Raw genomic sequence first — 16714 nt, 5'->3', positions numbered from 1 at the left:
ATCCCCCGATCTAACACCATTAGATTTTTTCTTATGGGGATATGTAAAGGACAAAGTTATGTTTGGACCACCGACGAGAAAAGAGGATATGAAACAAAGAATACGTGACGTTTGCGCTTCAGTGACTCCCGAAATGTTAAAAAATGTTAGAACAACTTTGATGTTTCGAGTAAATAAATGTTTACAAGCCCGTGGTGGACATTTTGAACATTTAATTTAAAGTACATTTTATTTCTTCACGAATAAGCAAAGGACTCAAGCGCGTATAATTCCATAACGCTATTTCCGAGCGCTTTAAGTACCTACAACTCGAAACTTCAAACTGTTATATCTCATCATGGAAGTATCTGACAAAAAAATGTTTCAGACAAAATTGACTTGTTTTTTCCAGTAGAATCTAAATATGTAACATTTTATAGGGGGTTCCATTTAAAATTACAAAGGTACCTCCCCTCCCCCGTTAAAGGGGAAGGGAGGCCACTTCACGTTTATGTAGTCAGAAAGACCCTTCAGTTCCATGCAATTTAAGACTAAGAACTTTAAAATCGATGGCATAGTTTTCGAGATATTGAGCTGTTCAGAGTTATGTGGGCCACCCTGTATATGTCGCCAAGGTCTGGATGATAAACGTCGCGGAATTATCCCCACTACTGCGGGGTGGACCCCGTGAGGAGCCACGCCGAGGAGTGTAAACATAACACGGCTCGGGTATGTATCCTTGACGATACACGACGCTGGCAAGACCCGTGTTGTGGACATATATCGAGTAAACACTGTGTTCGCAAACGTGAATGTCTAACTGCGCACAAGACTGGAAACGGATAGCCCGTAAGTATGAATGTTGAGCTCTGTCCACAAGAAAATAAATTCTTGCTGCTCTCCGAGTCTTGCATCATGAAACATGAGCGGCCTAGGAAGACGAGGAACCTCCAGTTGGTCGGCTGAAAGGGCATTAATCCTCGAGCAAATTCTCTCTGCCGTCGATTACATACTTTCGGGACACGCCTCGTTATGCGCGTTATACATCAGCCCGACGTCGTTCCATCACTAACCAGCGACGTTGTCCATCGGCTCGAGACACGCGAGAGAGCCGCCTCGTGTTTTTCGCGTCGTCGGCAATTTAGCTGAATTAATGACCGCAACCGCGTGCACGGGCCTCGATCGTCTCGATCCATGAACCACCGACGGGGAAATTATTATGGGGGATGCATGGAACAGTGATCGGGGTTGTCAGCTCGTGGTCACGACCGCCGACCGATCTAATGTCGGCTTAATGATCTCGCGTTCGCCGCGTTAGCCGAGCAGTCGGACTATAAATAATCCGGTGTTTGTTCGAGGAAATGGCTGATCCATTTCCCCGTTCACTTTTCTTGTTCGACCACTGAATGGACCATTTTGATCCGGAGCTGTAAACACGATCCGTATGTATTTTTTAGTAGCCAGTACAAGCAGACTACATTTTATGAGTTAACGACACAGATCAGATTCAAAATTGTGAAATGGTCCAGTCTTCTTCCCAGGAAATTGCTGATCCCTGTCTCATCCGTTATCGTGTTCGCACACTGAAAACCTCCGCTTTCTCAGACTCCTGCGCAAGATCAGAACCGTCTATTGTGAGTAGATTTTTTGGTATAAATTATAAGGTGAATGGGTACACTCGCCAGACACGAAGCTTCAATATTTGTTCCACGAAACGGCAATTTCGGTAGGGCTGTTGCCCGCGCGGACATCGTCCGGAATAAAATATTAAAAGCACGCGCTGCATGTAATGGCGTCTGGCATGTTTGCCCGGGCCATGAATCACCGAAAACGTGTCGCGCGTTTTGCACGAGTCGCGCGGGGCCCCGGATTAACGTGGCGAATATTCCGTTATTGAACCGATCGGAATCGAAACGGTCCGCTCGTGACACGGAATTTGTATCGTTTGTTCCGCGAGCGTGTCGGTATCTCGTTTGCGATCGGTTCGCGGCTCGCATAATTATCGTCGGTGAGCCTATCCCCGATAACGCGTATTCAAATCGCGATACGGATCCATTCACGACGATGCATCATCGATGCAAATGATCGAATTACGTAAGGTCGTTCCTCATTGCGCGCCGGTGGTTAAGCCATTGTGATCTTTATCTCTGGATCGCCTATCGGAATCGTTCCCCGGCGCGGCCCTGTGTCGTACAACGAGCACTCTTTGCGCGGTGATCCGGATTGCCCCCTGGGGCAACGCCGCGGGCCAAATGACGCTGAAATTGTGCGGAGGAATAGGCCACTGTCTTACAAATTCAACATCAGCGGTCTCGAAAAGTTTGCTTTGCTCCCGAAGGCGAATCACGTCGGAGAAAGTGATTGAGGACTAGATGTACTGCTTGGCGCATGAGTAGATTGCTCTGTGTGGGCGTGGCTTAGGTGCTCTCGCTTTCTGAGAAACCGTGATAGTGTTCTACAGGGCAATATAATGCTCGTGTTTGCTGTAGAACGATGTAGAAGAGCATGGAAGTATGTAAACCTTGTCTTAACCGGAGCCAATCTATCTTGTTCTGTTGGTATACATTGCTCTTGGTAGGCGTGGCTTTCTTGTTCTTACTTTCAACAAAGCTGCAACAACAATTTATACACTCGTGTCTGATAACGATCTAGCGTCAGCTGAATCTTCATAAATCTTGTCAGAATACACACGAAAGACAGTTTCTCTTCTTGTATTGAGTATCCGAAGTGGGCGTGGTTTTGTTGCTCCCACTGTCTACGAAGCTGAAACAGTGCCCCGTAGGACAATTTATAACCGTGTACGATCTAAAGTGAACTAGAACAAACTGAATCCATCTAAATCTTGTCAGAGTCCTGGTGAAAGACGAACGATCTTATATTCTTCGTGTAGAATATTTCAAGTGGGCGTGGTTTTCTGGCTCCCGCTCTCAACAGTGCAAAAACAAAGGCCCACCGGGCAACTTGTGTTGTCCATGCTTAACCGATCGCCGTGCTTCACTAAACAGGCCAATCGACTGTGCACGTTAAGACGAACTTTCCAAGTCGCAACACACGTACGATACGAAAAAACGTTGTTCCCTACAACCGGCAGCTGCTATCTGAATAATTGGCGAGACTAATTGCCGGGCTCGTTTCTTCCTTCGAGTTCTCATGAGCGTTCCAGACCGCGAAATTATAGTGCCTCATAAAGGAATGACTAATTGGAAGACTTTCCACTAATTAATATCGATATTCGTGCAATATCTTTGAACGTACTCAACGAGACTCCGTGTGTCACTACTGTTGCTGATCGGAGATTTCGCTGTTCAATCTTCAACCATCCCGTTCGGCCTGTAGGAACTAAACTGGCCCAACTGGCCTTCGTCCTTATCTCTCTTTACTCACCCTTCAATTCAAGCTAACTGGCGCTTTTCAATAATTCAAAAAAATTTGAAAGCAGAAGCGTGTGTTATAGAAGCACATCAAAACTAGGGAGCTGATCAAGGGGAATAAATAGATAGAGTAATTTTTGCTCAGTGGTTTTTTGAAGATTACGCCATCAAGCGTGAGAATCTGCGCACCACATCTTCGTGGCTTTAGGCCAATTTTTCCCGACCACCCACTCGTGCGATCACTATCTCCGATTCGCAGGTAGAGCGTCACGAGGTCAGGAATAAATCTCGGACTCTTTGGATTCCTGGATTCCTCCGGCAACCCCCAGAGCGACCGTGAGCAGCTCTCCAGATTCCCCTGTTTAGATAATCACAGTGTCGTGTTTTCGCCCGTGGCTTCTCCCTCCCCCCTCCCCCCTCCCCCATTTAGTTAGTTAGGCGGAAGGAGGTGAGACACACTCCTAGATTGAAGATCAGACGTGCTCCCGCCTATAGCACACGGCTCCTCCGCCAGCCGTAAGGAGAGGCTCGTTATTATAGTCGGATACTCAAAGTAAGACGTCGTCTTCACTGCCGCCTTCTTTTTGGAACGTCATCGTCGTCGTCGTCGTCGTCGTCGTCTCGCGCATGCTAAGTTCAACCCTCTCGCGGGAATGAATCTCGACGGTCTCCGCGAGCAATCAGTTTATTAAACCACACTGCGTGCTCGCATCTCCGCGATTTTTCCTGGTTGACAGGTCCCCGGATCTATAAAGATACCGATCTACGTTCAACCGGGCCGAGTAATTGGTCTTGATAGCCAACGGCCGCCGTTCCGAGTGATACTGGACAAATTATACTGAAATTGCAAAGTACGTGTTCCCTTGATGCTTTTAACATTTTTCTGCTGTGTCTTAATCCCTCTCGATGCTGCAAATCATGGTATCACCGTGATGGAAACCATTTCTGCAAGGACTATTGTCAGTCCTCGGTGACCTCTGAAGGGTTTAAAAGGGTTCGAGATTCGGAGACGAATTGAGTCAATTTCTTAGACTTACATCCCATACGAGTTGAGTCTGTTTAGACTTTGATCGATTTTTATTCTAATTGATTGGAAATTTTTCCATGGACTTGTCCAGTCATTAGGGCTTCCAGAGAGTTTTAAAGGGTTTGATAAATGAGCCGTTCACTGCACAAATCGATTAATTCCACTTTTTGAACAATCTTAAATTTAAGTGTCAAAGCACTTGGTATAATCATAACCTTTTATATTTATAATAACTTTCCTGAATAATAAAGATTAACACCATTACACGACAAAATTTTTTTGGCCATTGAATAATAAATAATTTATTTCAGAGGCCATTTTGATTAACTCCGTACTCTAATGTAAATCTATTGCAATAATGCAACTCAAATGCACTAGCAAGCGCTGAATTATAACGGTACATTTTTTAGTGCCGTCTTATCAGAATTAAAGTAAAATAAATTAGTCAGTGACAGTCTAATTGCCGCAGGATCAAGTACTTGTGAAGTCAAATTAATTATTATTAAGAATAAAGTTTAATTGGGTATGTTTTAACTTGTACTGTATACTTTTCAACATCACCCCCAGATCGTATTTGGGATTAAATTATTGTAAACAATTATTTCAATTTGTTGGTGGTTTTAAAGAAATAAATATTATAACGTTATAGTCAAGATGAGTGAGACTAATAACAATGTGGATGTGGAAAACTGATGATAGTTCTTCAATACGATTTATCAACAGACAGTCTGGCTCAAGAAAACGTTTATGGTTTTCTTCGGATTCTTCTGATTGAAATAGTAAAAATATTGCAACAAACACATTGATTGGGAGGAAAAGAAGTTGTAATCCTGATAATTGGGCCCGAAATTTACAAAAGCATAAAAAAACAAAAGGTTTGGCATACAGGAATAGAGGAGTTTAGGTTAGTTTAGTCAATTTAGTTTAGGACTTTTATCGGCTATGTATTTGGGATATATGAGCCGTTCATTGCACAAATCGATTAACTCCACCAGTCACATAAAAATTGTAACATTACCGACGACTATTTTTTGGCTATTCTTTCTTATTAATTTTATATACCGTTAGATAAAAGCTACATCTGTATTTATGCATTCTACAATATTTATTTGAATTTATATTATAAAGGGAATTTTAAAAAACAATGTACATTATTTTATTGCATTTCTCAACTATTTGTTTTGTGCAATGAACGACTCATAATAGTGTACGGAGGGAACGGAGTCGTGGCATCAGAAGCGAAATGCATTTCGAAGCGCATAAAAATGTTTCCGTCACGCAGGACACCGTGTCCTATTTGCATCGTCAAATCGTCGTGTTTTCGCACGAGCATTGCCGCGATAACTTCAAGGTCCCGGCTATCGCGCACCGGCGCGGCGGCTCTAGCCTAACTGCGTTGAATATTTTTGTAAAAACCGTTTCACCGTGCGAGCCGCGTTCACAATGGCACAGAGGGGAGCATCCCGGCTCATTGTCGAATGCGACAAACGATGAGTGACGATCTGATAATGAACGCGCTCGCGTGCTGCCGCCGTAGACCAACTCGGCCGAGAAACCCCATAATTAATTAACGTCGAAAACCGGGGGAGCGTTGTTTCACGGTTACGGTGTTTTACCCCAGCTCTCTCGTACAGAGAATCGGGGCCCGTGGCCTTAATTAATTCGCCGCGTCCAATTTGCCGATTGACGCTCGGCGCCCCATTACAGTTACGAGAATTCGTCCCGCTGTTATGACTGCCGGGTAATTACCGCTAATTAAGTATGCCGGGGACAACGTTGGCAATGCGAGGCGAATTTCATAGACGGTGCGCCTTTCCGGGGCCAGTGTCGGACGCCTCGGCACGAACCTAATGGCTTCGATCAAAGTGGCTGGCCAATGACAAATTGCATTCGGTCGCGTGAGGCGCACATGTTGCATCGAGCGCGCATCTTGCGTAATAGGAAATTCTAAAAATTCTCTGACGCAAATATCTGCAGCGTCGATCTATTAGACTGGAGAAAGAGGATCCGATAAATATCTATTTGTGTCCCAGTTATACTTACACGAATCATGATTTTCTATAGCGAGGGCGATTCCTCTCTATTTGCTCGCTGGTGAGGACCATCGTCGAGCATTTAGCGAAACAGCGTACCTTTTGCAGTGGAAAGCGGTGGTGCTGATAATTTGAATACTACGCTAGCAGCGATTATTTCATAATTGTTATTCAAAATGTATAAACCATAGCTGGAAATTAATAGATCTCAGGACACGCTACACTACACAGCAAAATCAACGGAACGCTGATCTCCTTCAGTCAACTTTGAACTCCTGTGACTTTGTGCGAAAAACTAATGTTGTTCAAAGAAAATGTATCCGAATGGAACAATGAATGATTTTGTTGTGTTTCTTCTTGCAGATGTTGGTCGAGGATCGCGTATCAGAACAGAGATGCCGGGCTTCGGAGGAGCAACATTATGGGGTTGAAGGCAATCGAGGGTGAAGTCAAGCAACACATGGCGAATGTCGATCGTGTGCTGGGGGTCAACGATTGGTCGATCAAGTTCAGCAGCCAGTTAACCGACTGTTAGCCTGCTGTCGTCCCCGCTAACGACTTAATGACGGGAATTCACCACTTACGGGGCTCCTCCTTTTCTCCTCTTTCACCGGGGTCCGCGCGTCTTTCTTCTCCGTCGGCAGCGTGCGTACGTGAAACGAGCCAGTCAACGGTCAAGTAACAATGTCGAAAATTGGACGACAGTCTCTATTAACCTCCGCTGGTATCCACAGTGCAATTACCCGCGGCGGAAATAAATTCGTGCCCGGCAAATCGCGGTGCGTGTCAAGTGTTAACTGGCCCGCTCTCGCCATCGAGTAATTCCGTTAATTCCACCGAGCGTTTTTCTACTTATCTCTGAACGGAAAATTATATTAATCTACGAGTAATAAATTGACGAATCGTTTTCACTCGGAATCGGTGGCTGAAAAAGGAACGCGCGAAATCAATTTGCATTAATCACGCGCGACCGCCAGTGACACGCGACATTTATTAAAATCGTGTCGCTTTCCCGATCGAAAAATTCAAAGTGGTATCAAGAACATGAATCACGCGAGTTGTAACAAGCTTGACGTCTAGAGCAATGTAAATGAAATGCTAATTACCCGCTGATAAAAATCCAGAAAATATTCCACCGCTACGCTACCCTACTAAATTAAAGGAACATTGAACTATCGATCCTCATAGATGTTTGAACCGGTGTACATTCGTGTAGAAAAATCTTAAAATATTCTGCTCACTTTAGTGGGTGAAATCGGTATCGGAAAAATGCAAAATATCCCTAGGGCTTAATGTGTGATCAGTGTTTGTATCTAGCGTGTAAAAAAATCAGCGTTCACGGAAATTAAGGCAGAGACTTCACGCTTTAAAATGAGCTAAGAAAATATATTCTACGATTTTTTTTTTACACGAAGTTGCAGACGTTCAAAGATCTCCAATAGTTCGGTAACGATTCAGGAGTTCTTTAATGTTGTGGAGTGACATGGTGCGCTAGTATAGTGTCGCTGTCAAACACCCTATGGATTTGAAAAGATCTCGTTATTTCAGGTGATATCGAGCCCGATATCGATGCTTTGGTCGCTCGTTTACGTTGGTACTTCGGTTCCCCATTGTGCGGGGTCTCGATAAAGATCGATCGGTCGCCTGAATGACGGAATTCCCACTGTTGGCGCATTCCCGCGGCTCCCTTCTCGGAATGATACACGATGGTTCCTCGATCGTGGTTCATAATACTAGGAAATTACGTTACAGCCAGCAGCTACCGTCTTACGGATAATTGTCAGGCAATGCCGTCGCGACAACGGCGTAGAATATCCGGACTCCACAAACGATTTCGTTTCCTACTCGTGGTTCGTCCGTCCAAAGAACTTTGTGTCCTTTTTCGCCTCCAATTAAACTACAGTAAAGCCAAAGGGTTCGACGTCACTCGATTGTGCTTCTGACCGATAGGCGACCCGATATTCCATTCTGGCGAGCCTTTGATCGGGCTACTTCGCGGTAGAAATTCGCCGCCACAGAGAAATATCCGTCTTTTATCCTGAATTCATTAACCTTTACGAGATTAATTATTCGTGACGCTCAATTTCTCGTCGGGCCCTGCGGTCCGATGAAAACCGAACTGGTTCTTTCGCAAGGATAACGAACGACAGACGGGGATTTACATAATTAAACAGTCATTAAATTACGAGACCGATTTTTCAATTTGCGACCGAGATAAGGCTGACGTGACCCGAGAGAGATCGATCCTTCTTCGGCTCTGTCAACGCTGCGGTTTCCAGCCGCGAGGAAAGAGCAAATTTGCATCTTTGTGCGTCGGGATGCTGTTTGTCGTTTGCACGACGGTGTGGTTCTCAAAGCCTGTGGAAAACCTCTTGGATGTATCCTGGATAATTATCCTTTCAATAATATTGGAGGGTTTCGTACAGGCTCAAGAATAATCATTCTGCAAGACAATTAGAGAGGACGTCCCGCGAACTTTACTTTCATAATTATTCGGAAGACTGAAGAAAACCGCAAGCGTATCTCTCTTTTGAACATTCGTATTCTACGTAGGTTTAAATACGATTACCTTGCAGTCCTTTGCCGGAGAGAACAGCGGAAACGTTCTAGAAATTTCAAACTAGCTTTTACGATTATTCCCCTTTAAAAGAAAAATTTAAGATCATTTTGTGGACAAAAATTACCTTGACTTTAAATACGATTGCCTTGCACTCCTCTGCAAGAAAACGTCACGGAACAGTTTCCTTTCTGTAGAAGTAGAAAATAAATCTGCGGATCATCACAAAATCGAAGAAAATATTTCAGGATCGCTGTAAGAGGAACCAAAAAAATTACCGGCACGTTGTCACACCAATAAAATTCGAGAAAATAAGTGTCTCGTGCAGACCAGGGTTTCTGGTGTCCGATATTCACGTCACACGTCGTTTGCGCGTTCTTCCGGACACCCACGGCTCGCGTGCATTCCGCAAGAAAGATGCTGAGCCAGCCTTTACGTAACGGAGGGATCTTGTCAGTGGTTGCACGCGTCCTTTTAACGTCGACACTCGGCCAGAAAACACTCGGCTGACCAGTCCTCGACAGTCCAGTACGTGTCCGTAGCTTCTCTTTCATTGTGCTTGATCGCCGTCTCGTCGTGCTCTATCTACAGGAGGAAATAACCTCGAGATATCGAATTTCTCCTGTGCATCGCGGAGTCGATGGTATCGCGCGTTCCGGTGGATCCCGCAGAATGAGCGTGAGTAACTTTACGCGTGGAAACGTTGAAAACTCGTTTGGCGAACACGGTCTTTGCACCCCGCGACTCGAGAACGCGGGAAAATTGCACTTCGGGTCTGTCAATCAATTTGAAAGCGTTTTCACGCATGGTCGGAGAACAGTAACAGAGGTCTATCAGCTTATCGGATTGTGTTACAATGCGACGTGCTAGATATTAAAGTGGAAATGCCTCGTGGATATGATCTACAGTCTGGCCCGAGGGAGAACTTATCGAGAAGCAAGGTTACTAAATCGTAATACTTGAGATTTTTATCGCTAGAATCATCTCTGAGATTGTAGAATCTGTTTTTAGATCGTGTAGCTTTATTATGATGCATTATTATAAAAAGGGTGGGTACCAACAACGAGCTTGTAGAGAAGCAAGGCTACTAAAAAGATTTTTGAACCTTTGACTGTGAGATCCATTCCTGAAGAAAGAATTTTTGCGTGGGACTAAAACAGAACTTCTAAGTTATTATAATTTGTTATTATAAATAAACAGAGAGGAGGTCCAGGGTGAGCTTATTAAGTAGCAGGACTACTATATCGCAATTCTGAAACTCTTTGTACTGAGTCTTGAAGCTGCGGGGAGGGTTCTATTGCACGTAGAATTAATTTAGAGCTTTGAAATTATTACACGCTATTAAACTGCAGTTCTCGAGTACAATTTCTGTTGCACGTGGCTGCGAGCTTCCAAATTGTTGTAATTTGTGATTACAAATTAGATGGGGCTCGGAGATGAAGAGTATTGTCCCTGGATCTTTCTTCCAAAATATGATACTATTATAGACCGGATTGTCTTTCTTCCATGAAAATTGAATTCCTTAAATTCCCCGAATTTTCCACAAACGACAGAAACAACCTGGTAGCCCACCCAAGAAATATCGACTAAACTATCCTACTATAATTGGAGAAACTCGATCGAAGGGGTCAGTTCGATCGCTGGACGATCTACAAAGGCGAATACGAGAAAGAAGCGTTTCGTTTGCAGGACTCGACGAGCGGCGCATCGACGCTGCAACTGCCGGATTATCTTGTCATCGGCGCAATGCTGTTGATCTCGACGCTGATCGGGCTCTACTACCGATTCACCGGTGGCAAGCAACGCACAATGGAGGTTAAGCTCTGGAAAATTAATTTCGCCACGGACGATCGAGTCGCCGGCCGGGCCCGATCCAATATCCGCGATAAACTGCGCTCGATTCGCGCGGCCGGACCCCATGGCACACGTTCTTAGATCACCGTTTGCCGGGGAGATCTTTCACCGGTTATCAAGCCGATCGATCGCGCCGGCCGATAAATATTGCTATCGACACAAATTGCCAACTATCGGCCGGCTATTAATTTATCGGGTTACCACGGCGGAGCCCGACGAGGCGGGTCGATTAAGGAAATCGTTATTACAATTCGAGGGGATACCACGGACGAGAAGTGTCTGCTCGCACTTCAATCAACGCCGATAATAACAATGGCCGCGATTGATCGGCTGCGATCTGACAAGTTCGAACGGGGAGATCGATGAGCGATACCCTTCGCGACCTGAACACATGCTTTTGCACCTTGTCGACCATTGTTTGCGCCGTGAAACGCTTCAACGCGACCTGCAGACTTCAATTTTTCAGAGAGACATTCGAGAGTGATGACCGCGAAAATCGTATGAAGAAAGTTGACGTTATCGGTAATTAATAGCTTTTTATTTTCTACGTGTAAAAAAATGGCGTAAAAACTATATGTAATGTCGTTTGCGACATTTTTTAAAATTAAAAATTTAAGTGGTTAATCCTTGCTTTGACGACAGAAATGGGTGTCGTGCTCTAACTTTTTTGGCGTTTGCTGCACAAACTGTCGTTGTGACACTTTAAAATTTGGAAACGTATTAGCACTTATCTCACTCGAGTGCCACGACTCTTAGAAATGGGAGACAGAATGATCAGTCGAGAATCGTGTCAAATGTAAATCGTGTTGGCCCCGCACACAATTGGTCGACACCTGCATTCGCGGGTATCGTTAACATTACTGTCATTGCAGGAATACTTCGTAGCGGATCGATCAGTAGGCGTAATCACTCTGGCAATAGGACTGTCAGTGTCGTTCGTGTCAGGGATTTCGATGATCGGATTCTCTGCAGAGACTTATTCCCATGGAATCATATTCATAATGCTAACCAGTGGATTTTTTGTCAGCTTGCCTCTTATCATAATGTTTTATCTGCCCGTCTTCAATAAAAGTAATACCTTAAGCGTCTACGAGGTGAGTTGACTAATCGATCATGCTCTAAACGGCATTTTCGACTATTTCATAGGCATTCGTTACATCTTTATACACCTTTTTTCATATTTCTAGGACTACTTCTTTTAACGTTGATCTAATTGAACCTAGTTGACTTTCCTGTCGAATCTAGCAGCTAATTGATCTAGCTAGAGTTAGTTTAGAGTTTCTTTAACTCTCGGTCAAAATGGACCCAGTATGGTCCCACCATACAAGAATTAAAATATGAACGTACGAATAGTCGTGTGACCAGATCGAGACTTTCCTCCCACTCCACCTTACTCGTACGGCGGCGTGTATCCCCCAACAATCCCCACTTCCGCCACGGACCGGTCACGTGACGCGTTCCATCTCCTTCCTGCACGTGTCGTAATGTCACGTGACTAATACCTGAGAGGAGGTAACTCTTTTCCCCTCAATATCTCCGATCTGACTATACTTCGACTGAAGCACAGTTTACTGATCTTTTACTGTACACTGACGGTAAAGTACGCTCAGGAGTGTTGAATAAACTAAATTAAGCGAATAATCTGCAAGAAATATTTTAATTGTTGCTCTACTTCTCAGTGCTCAAATAAATCGAATCAATTGTCAGCATACGTCGTTCCCGAAGTGAAATGTGGCTCTATATTTTTCAGTATTTGGAGAAACGGTTTGGTAGCAGCGTGAAGACGGCAACGAGTATAGTGAACACCGTTCATTTGACACTGTACACCGCGATAGCAACGTTCGCACCTGCGTTAGCGTTAGAAGCGACCGCAGGACTTTCTGGGGACACGAGTATCCTGGTGATCGGATGTGTCTGTACGTTCTACTCAACGCTAGGTGGTATCAAGGCCGTCCTGATCACAGACATTCTTCAAGCAGGGCTGATAGTCATCGGCATGTCATGCGCGATGGGAATCGCGCTCAGCAACGTCGACGGCGGACTGTACGGTGCTTGGGACATCGCTTCTCGTTTCGGTCGCCTAAAGTTTTACGAGTAAGGGCCTCATTGAACCCGTAGAACCTGTATCCTAACTGACCGCAACACAGTTTCAGGCTCGATCCGACCATACGACACACTACCTGGAACTTGCTAATCAGTAGCGTATGCCTAAACGTGCTGCTGTACGGTGTCAGCCAGGTCCAGGTGCAGCGGTGCCTCACTGCAAAGTACGAAGTCCATTGAACGATTTTTAGAACGAAACCGATAATCCTACCGGCCTGTAAACTTTTTGATTATGCTAACTCTCTGATATTCGCTCCGAAATTCAGGAACCTGAACACAGCCATCTACGCCCTGATCATTTGCGCCTTTCTGACTGCAACCATGATGAGCCTCGCAGCGTTCTGCGGCGTGATCCTGTTCGCAGTTTACGAGAGCTGCGACCCGGTCACAGCCGGCAAGATCTCGTCCTTCGACAAGATCCTGCCATACTTCGCGTCGGATAAAATGAGCCAGTACCCAGGAACCACTGGACTTCTGATCGCCGGGATATTCAGCGCTACCCTATCCACCATATCAGCCACGATCAATTCCCTGGCTGTGATCACGTTGGAGGACTACATAAAGCCAGTGTGCAAGAAATTCAATATCGAGCTGTCGAACGAGAGAGCGACCAAGATAGGCAAACTGCTCGCGCTAAGCTTTGGCGCGATATCCATAGGCTTTGCCTTCGTCTGCAAATCACTGGGATCGATAGTTAACTTGGCTTTGGGGCTTATGGGGGTGGTGGGTGGACCGGTTGTTGGGGTTTTCACTTTGGGAATGTTCACCGAAACTGCCAATGAGATCGGAGCCATTTTCGGACAGCTTATGGCGGTCATTCCTCTGATCGTGATCACCTCTGGGGCTCCGAATGAAGCGACCAACCTTCCACTGCATGTGCACGGATGCGACAATACTACTCTCCTTGATGTTGTCGCGTCCACGACCATAGCTTCTGTTCTGTAAGTTGATCTTGAATTTTTTGGAAACGTTGGACGAAGCGATTTTAGGATTTTGTTCGGTTTTCCCCGCGAGGTAATGTGGCGGGCTGGCCATGCCTACTTGGGCCAAGCCACTCCCACTGGGGGGAGGTCAAGCCACGCCCACTCGGGGCATTCTGTGCAGAGGAACAGCGAGATTCGTCTTTGAGCTTCCTTTGGTCATTCTTCTTATAAAAGTCTGTGGTTTCTTCGAGCTATTAACCTCTGATGTGTTCACTATGCTCAATGAGTCTGTGGTCTGCAATTATTTTCTGCTTTTATTATTAGGAAATAATAATTCGAAGTCGCGTTACCAGTTCCCAACAAGAATATAAACAAGATACGAACGGGTCGGAATTACAGTTACAATTAAATGAATCGCATTCTTTCTGATCAGGTTCTGATTTGTTCGAAAACGGTTCTACATTATGAAAGAATCGATGAAACTTGTCAATGCACAGGGAAATGCAAGCAATTTCTCGGTTTAATGTTTCCGTGGGAAACGGCTTGCTGCTTTTACGTTTTCCCTGGAATGTACGGTCGGTATCTTAGCTGATTTTTCCATGAACAGCTAATCGGCCTGATAAATGTTGCTCGATCGAGTTCCTTTCGTGCCTCGGGAACCATACTGGGGCCGCCTAAGCGATTTAGTAGGAACGTTACCGTGCAAAAAATCGAGAAAAACGAGGGCCGAAAGAAAGAAAGTTGGTGAAACGTTTCGGCGCCGAGAGAGCCGAGAGATCCTAAGTATCGATAGCGTTTTCGAGGGGCCCCGAGGACTGGTAATCGATACCGTAGCTGGCAAATTTATCGGAAACGGATGATTTCTTCGGACGATAAAGGCGCGCGCAGCGCGCGGATTTGTAATTGGAATATAAATTACAGCCGGCTCGTTCTAGGATACGTTATCATGTTTTTAATGCATTCTACGATAGCATGGGCGTGGAGTTGATCCCGCGGTAGCAATAATCTGTTAAGAGACTCGTGATTGCTTCCCTCTAGAACCCTAGCCTGATTTCTTTTCGGCGTGCTCGCTTTCTCATAAAACGATAAAACTTACTATTCATCGTTTCCCACGATGTTGGCTAATTGCTACGTTAATAAACTGTGATTACCGCTTCCTTGGAAATTGTACTCGGCCAGCCACTATCGCTGCTGCTTTCTCCGGTGCGATCCCGACAACGGGATCGCACTTTTCGCGTTCTCAATACGCTTTTTCTTCGCGCAATTAATACGTTTCCTACAGTTTCGTTTTCGGGTGGAAATTTTTCGTTTGTTGAACGGTGACTTTAGGGTTAGGGATTTTAGGCGAAGGGAAGGTTAGACTTGAAGTTACCATTTCTTACGAATCCTAAGCATTCCAAATTTTTTTAGAATATTTGTCCCCTCTTGTTATCGCTATTTCGCAAAACAATGAGCAAACAGGGGACGAAGCATGTTTGAAGCCACTTTTGTTTTGTATGCTGCATACACGTCGCGGCGCGCCATCACGGACGCGTAGGTACACGCAGGATTCATGTAGTAGTTGCGGTAGATTTTCGCGAATATCTCGAAAACTATTCATTTGCACCAAAAATGACGTGCATTTTGTGTTCAGCATGTCAAAACGAATAGAATGGCGTAGGTCATGTGTCTAAAGGAATGGGAAAGCGTTCTCTCAAGTCTTACCTAAACAAATATTGCATGAAGTTGAACGTCCCTATTCTAAAGAACTTTAAAATTATACCACGGTCCATACACACCAGAGTTTCATAGAAAATTCGAACGAAACAAAGATTTACGGAATCAAAAATCGACATTAGGTCAAGGGGAGTTAATTACGCTTTAATTTGCAGGCCACCCGAAGAAGTCGCTGTGCCATACATATACCGTATTTCGTACGCACTATACCTTCCCCTTGGCACGTTCATTACCGTTGTCACGGGCTACGTGGCAAGTCTGATTGTCAACAAGTTCTTCCCGAAGTACTCCTGCATACCAGATCCTGATTTACTCATTCCTTCTTTGGCAGCGAAGGTTAAACGAAGAAGAGAAGATGAGAAGAAAGCAACAAACCAATTGTTCATATTGCAATACAGAGAACCTCACCAAGGTCCGGACAAACAAGATTAGAGCAACGCTAATCATACAAACCATAGATCTAATAAATCATTTAACACGTTCACCACCGCCGTCTGCAGTCTCGCAGTTTACTCAAAGATAGTCTCAAAATAATCTCATACGCTTTGTTGTTCAAAGTCATGGTACACAGAGAATACTCGATTTTCTTCTGTTAAATTGTTTTAATATATCATCAAGAAGGTGCGTCACATTTGACAAAACATTTTCACAAGGTAAGGTTACGCCGTCCAACGTTCTCTGTAACATTTCTTGGATTATATTCTTTACTACAGACAATAACCTTATTTATTTCCTAGTGCTTAACAAAATATCTTCATACGTTGAGTAACAATAAAACGACAACTTTGTGGATTGCGAAAGTGCAGGTCAAAAGAGTCGACATCTTTCTTCACCGGTGTATACATGAATGTGTCTACGTGTGTGTCGTTGAATTCCAACATCGAAATACATGTTACATGAAATGTAATTCGCATCGATTCTTTTATCAATTTTCATCAATTCTCAAGAAATCACGATCATTAAAATCCCGCTTCCGGCAAAATGACCTCCATCGCAATTAAAACGACAGAACCGCAATTACATCGATTCCACGTTGAAACGATCGCATACCTTCGCGCGCCGGTGGCAATCTCTCCGTAGCCGATTAAAGATTTAATTAGTAAACGAGTGTACACGTTGTCGTCGTTGATCGTGCACTCAGGTCCCGATTC

General features: G+C 44.6%; 2 protein-coding genes across 8 annotated transcripts in view; one reads left to right on the top strand and one right to left on the bottom strand.

The window, feature by feature from the left end:
• The window catches only part of By (focal adhesion protein tensin), a 247087-nt gene that overhangs the window by 188325 nt on the left and 42048 nt on the right, over nt 1-16714 (bottom strand). The gene's annotated exons all lie outside the window — the stretch shown is intronic.
• Nucleotides 9427-16303, top strand: LOC143354343 (putative sodium-dependent multivitamin transporter). The gene is made up of 7 exons (XM_076788356.1): nt 9427-9645; nt 10657-10782; nt 11694-11915; nt 12572-12915; nt 12969-13088; nt 13191-13865; nt 15719-16303. The coding sequence occupies exons 1-7, from the start codon at nt 9640-9642 to the stop codon at nt 15993-15995; spliced, it is 1770 nt and encodes a 589-aa protein (XP_076644471.1). The 5' UTR covers nt 9427-9639; the 3' UTR covers nt 15996-16303.

This window comes from Halictus rubicundus, chromosome 1 (genome assembly GCF_050948215.1).
Source record: "Halictus rubicundus isolate RS-2024b chromosome 1, iyHalRubi1_principal, whole genome shotgun sequence".
In the NCBI taxonomy this organism is placed as follows: Eukaryota; Metazoa; Arthropoda; class Insecta; order Hymenoptera; family Halictidae; genus Halictus; species Halictus rubicundus.
Note: the sequence above shows the minus strand (reverse complement) of the source record. Positions and strands in the feature narration are given on the sequence as shown.

Coding starts and splice junctions, on each gene's coding strand:
- LOC143354343 (XM_076788356.1), top strand. Junction 10,783..11,693: donor GCAAGCAACGCACAATGGAG/GTTAAGCTCTGG, acceptor CTGTCATTGCAG/GAATACTTCGTAGCGGATCG. Junction 12,916..12,968: donor GGTCGCCTAAAGTTTTACGA/GTAAGGGCCTCA, acceptor ACCGCAACACAG/TTTCAGGCTCGATCCGACCA.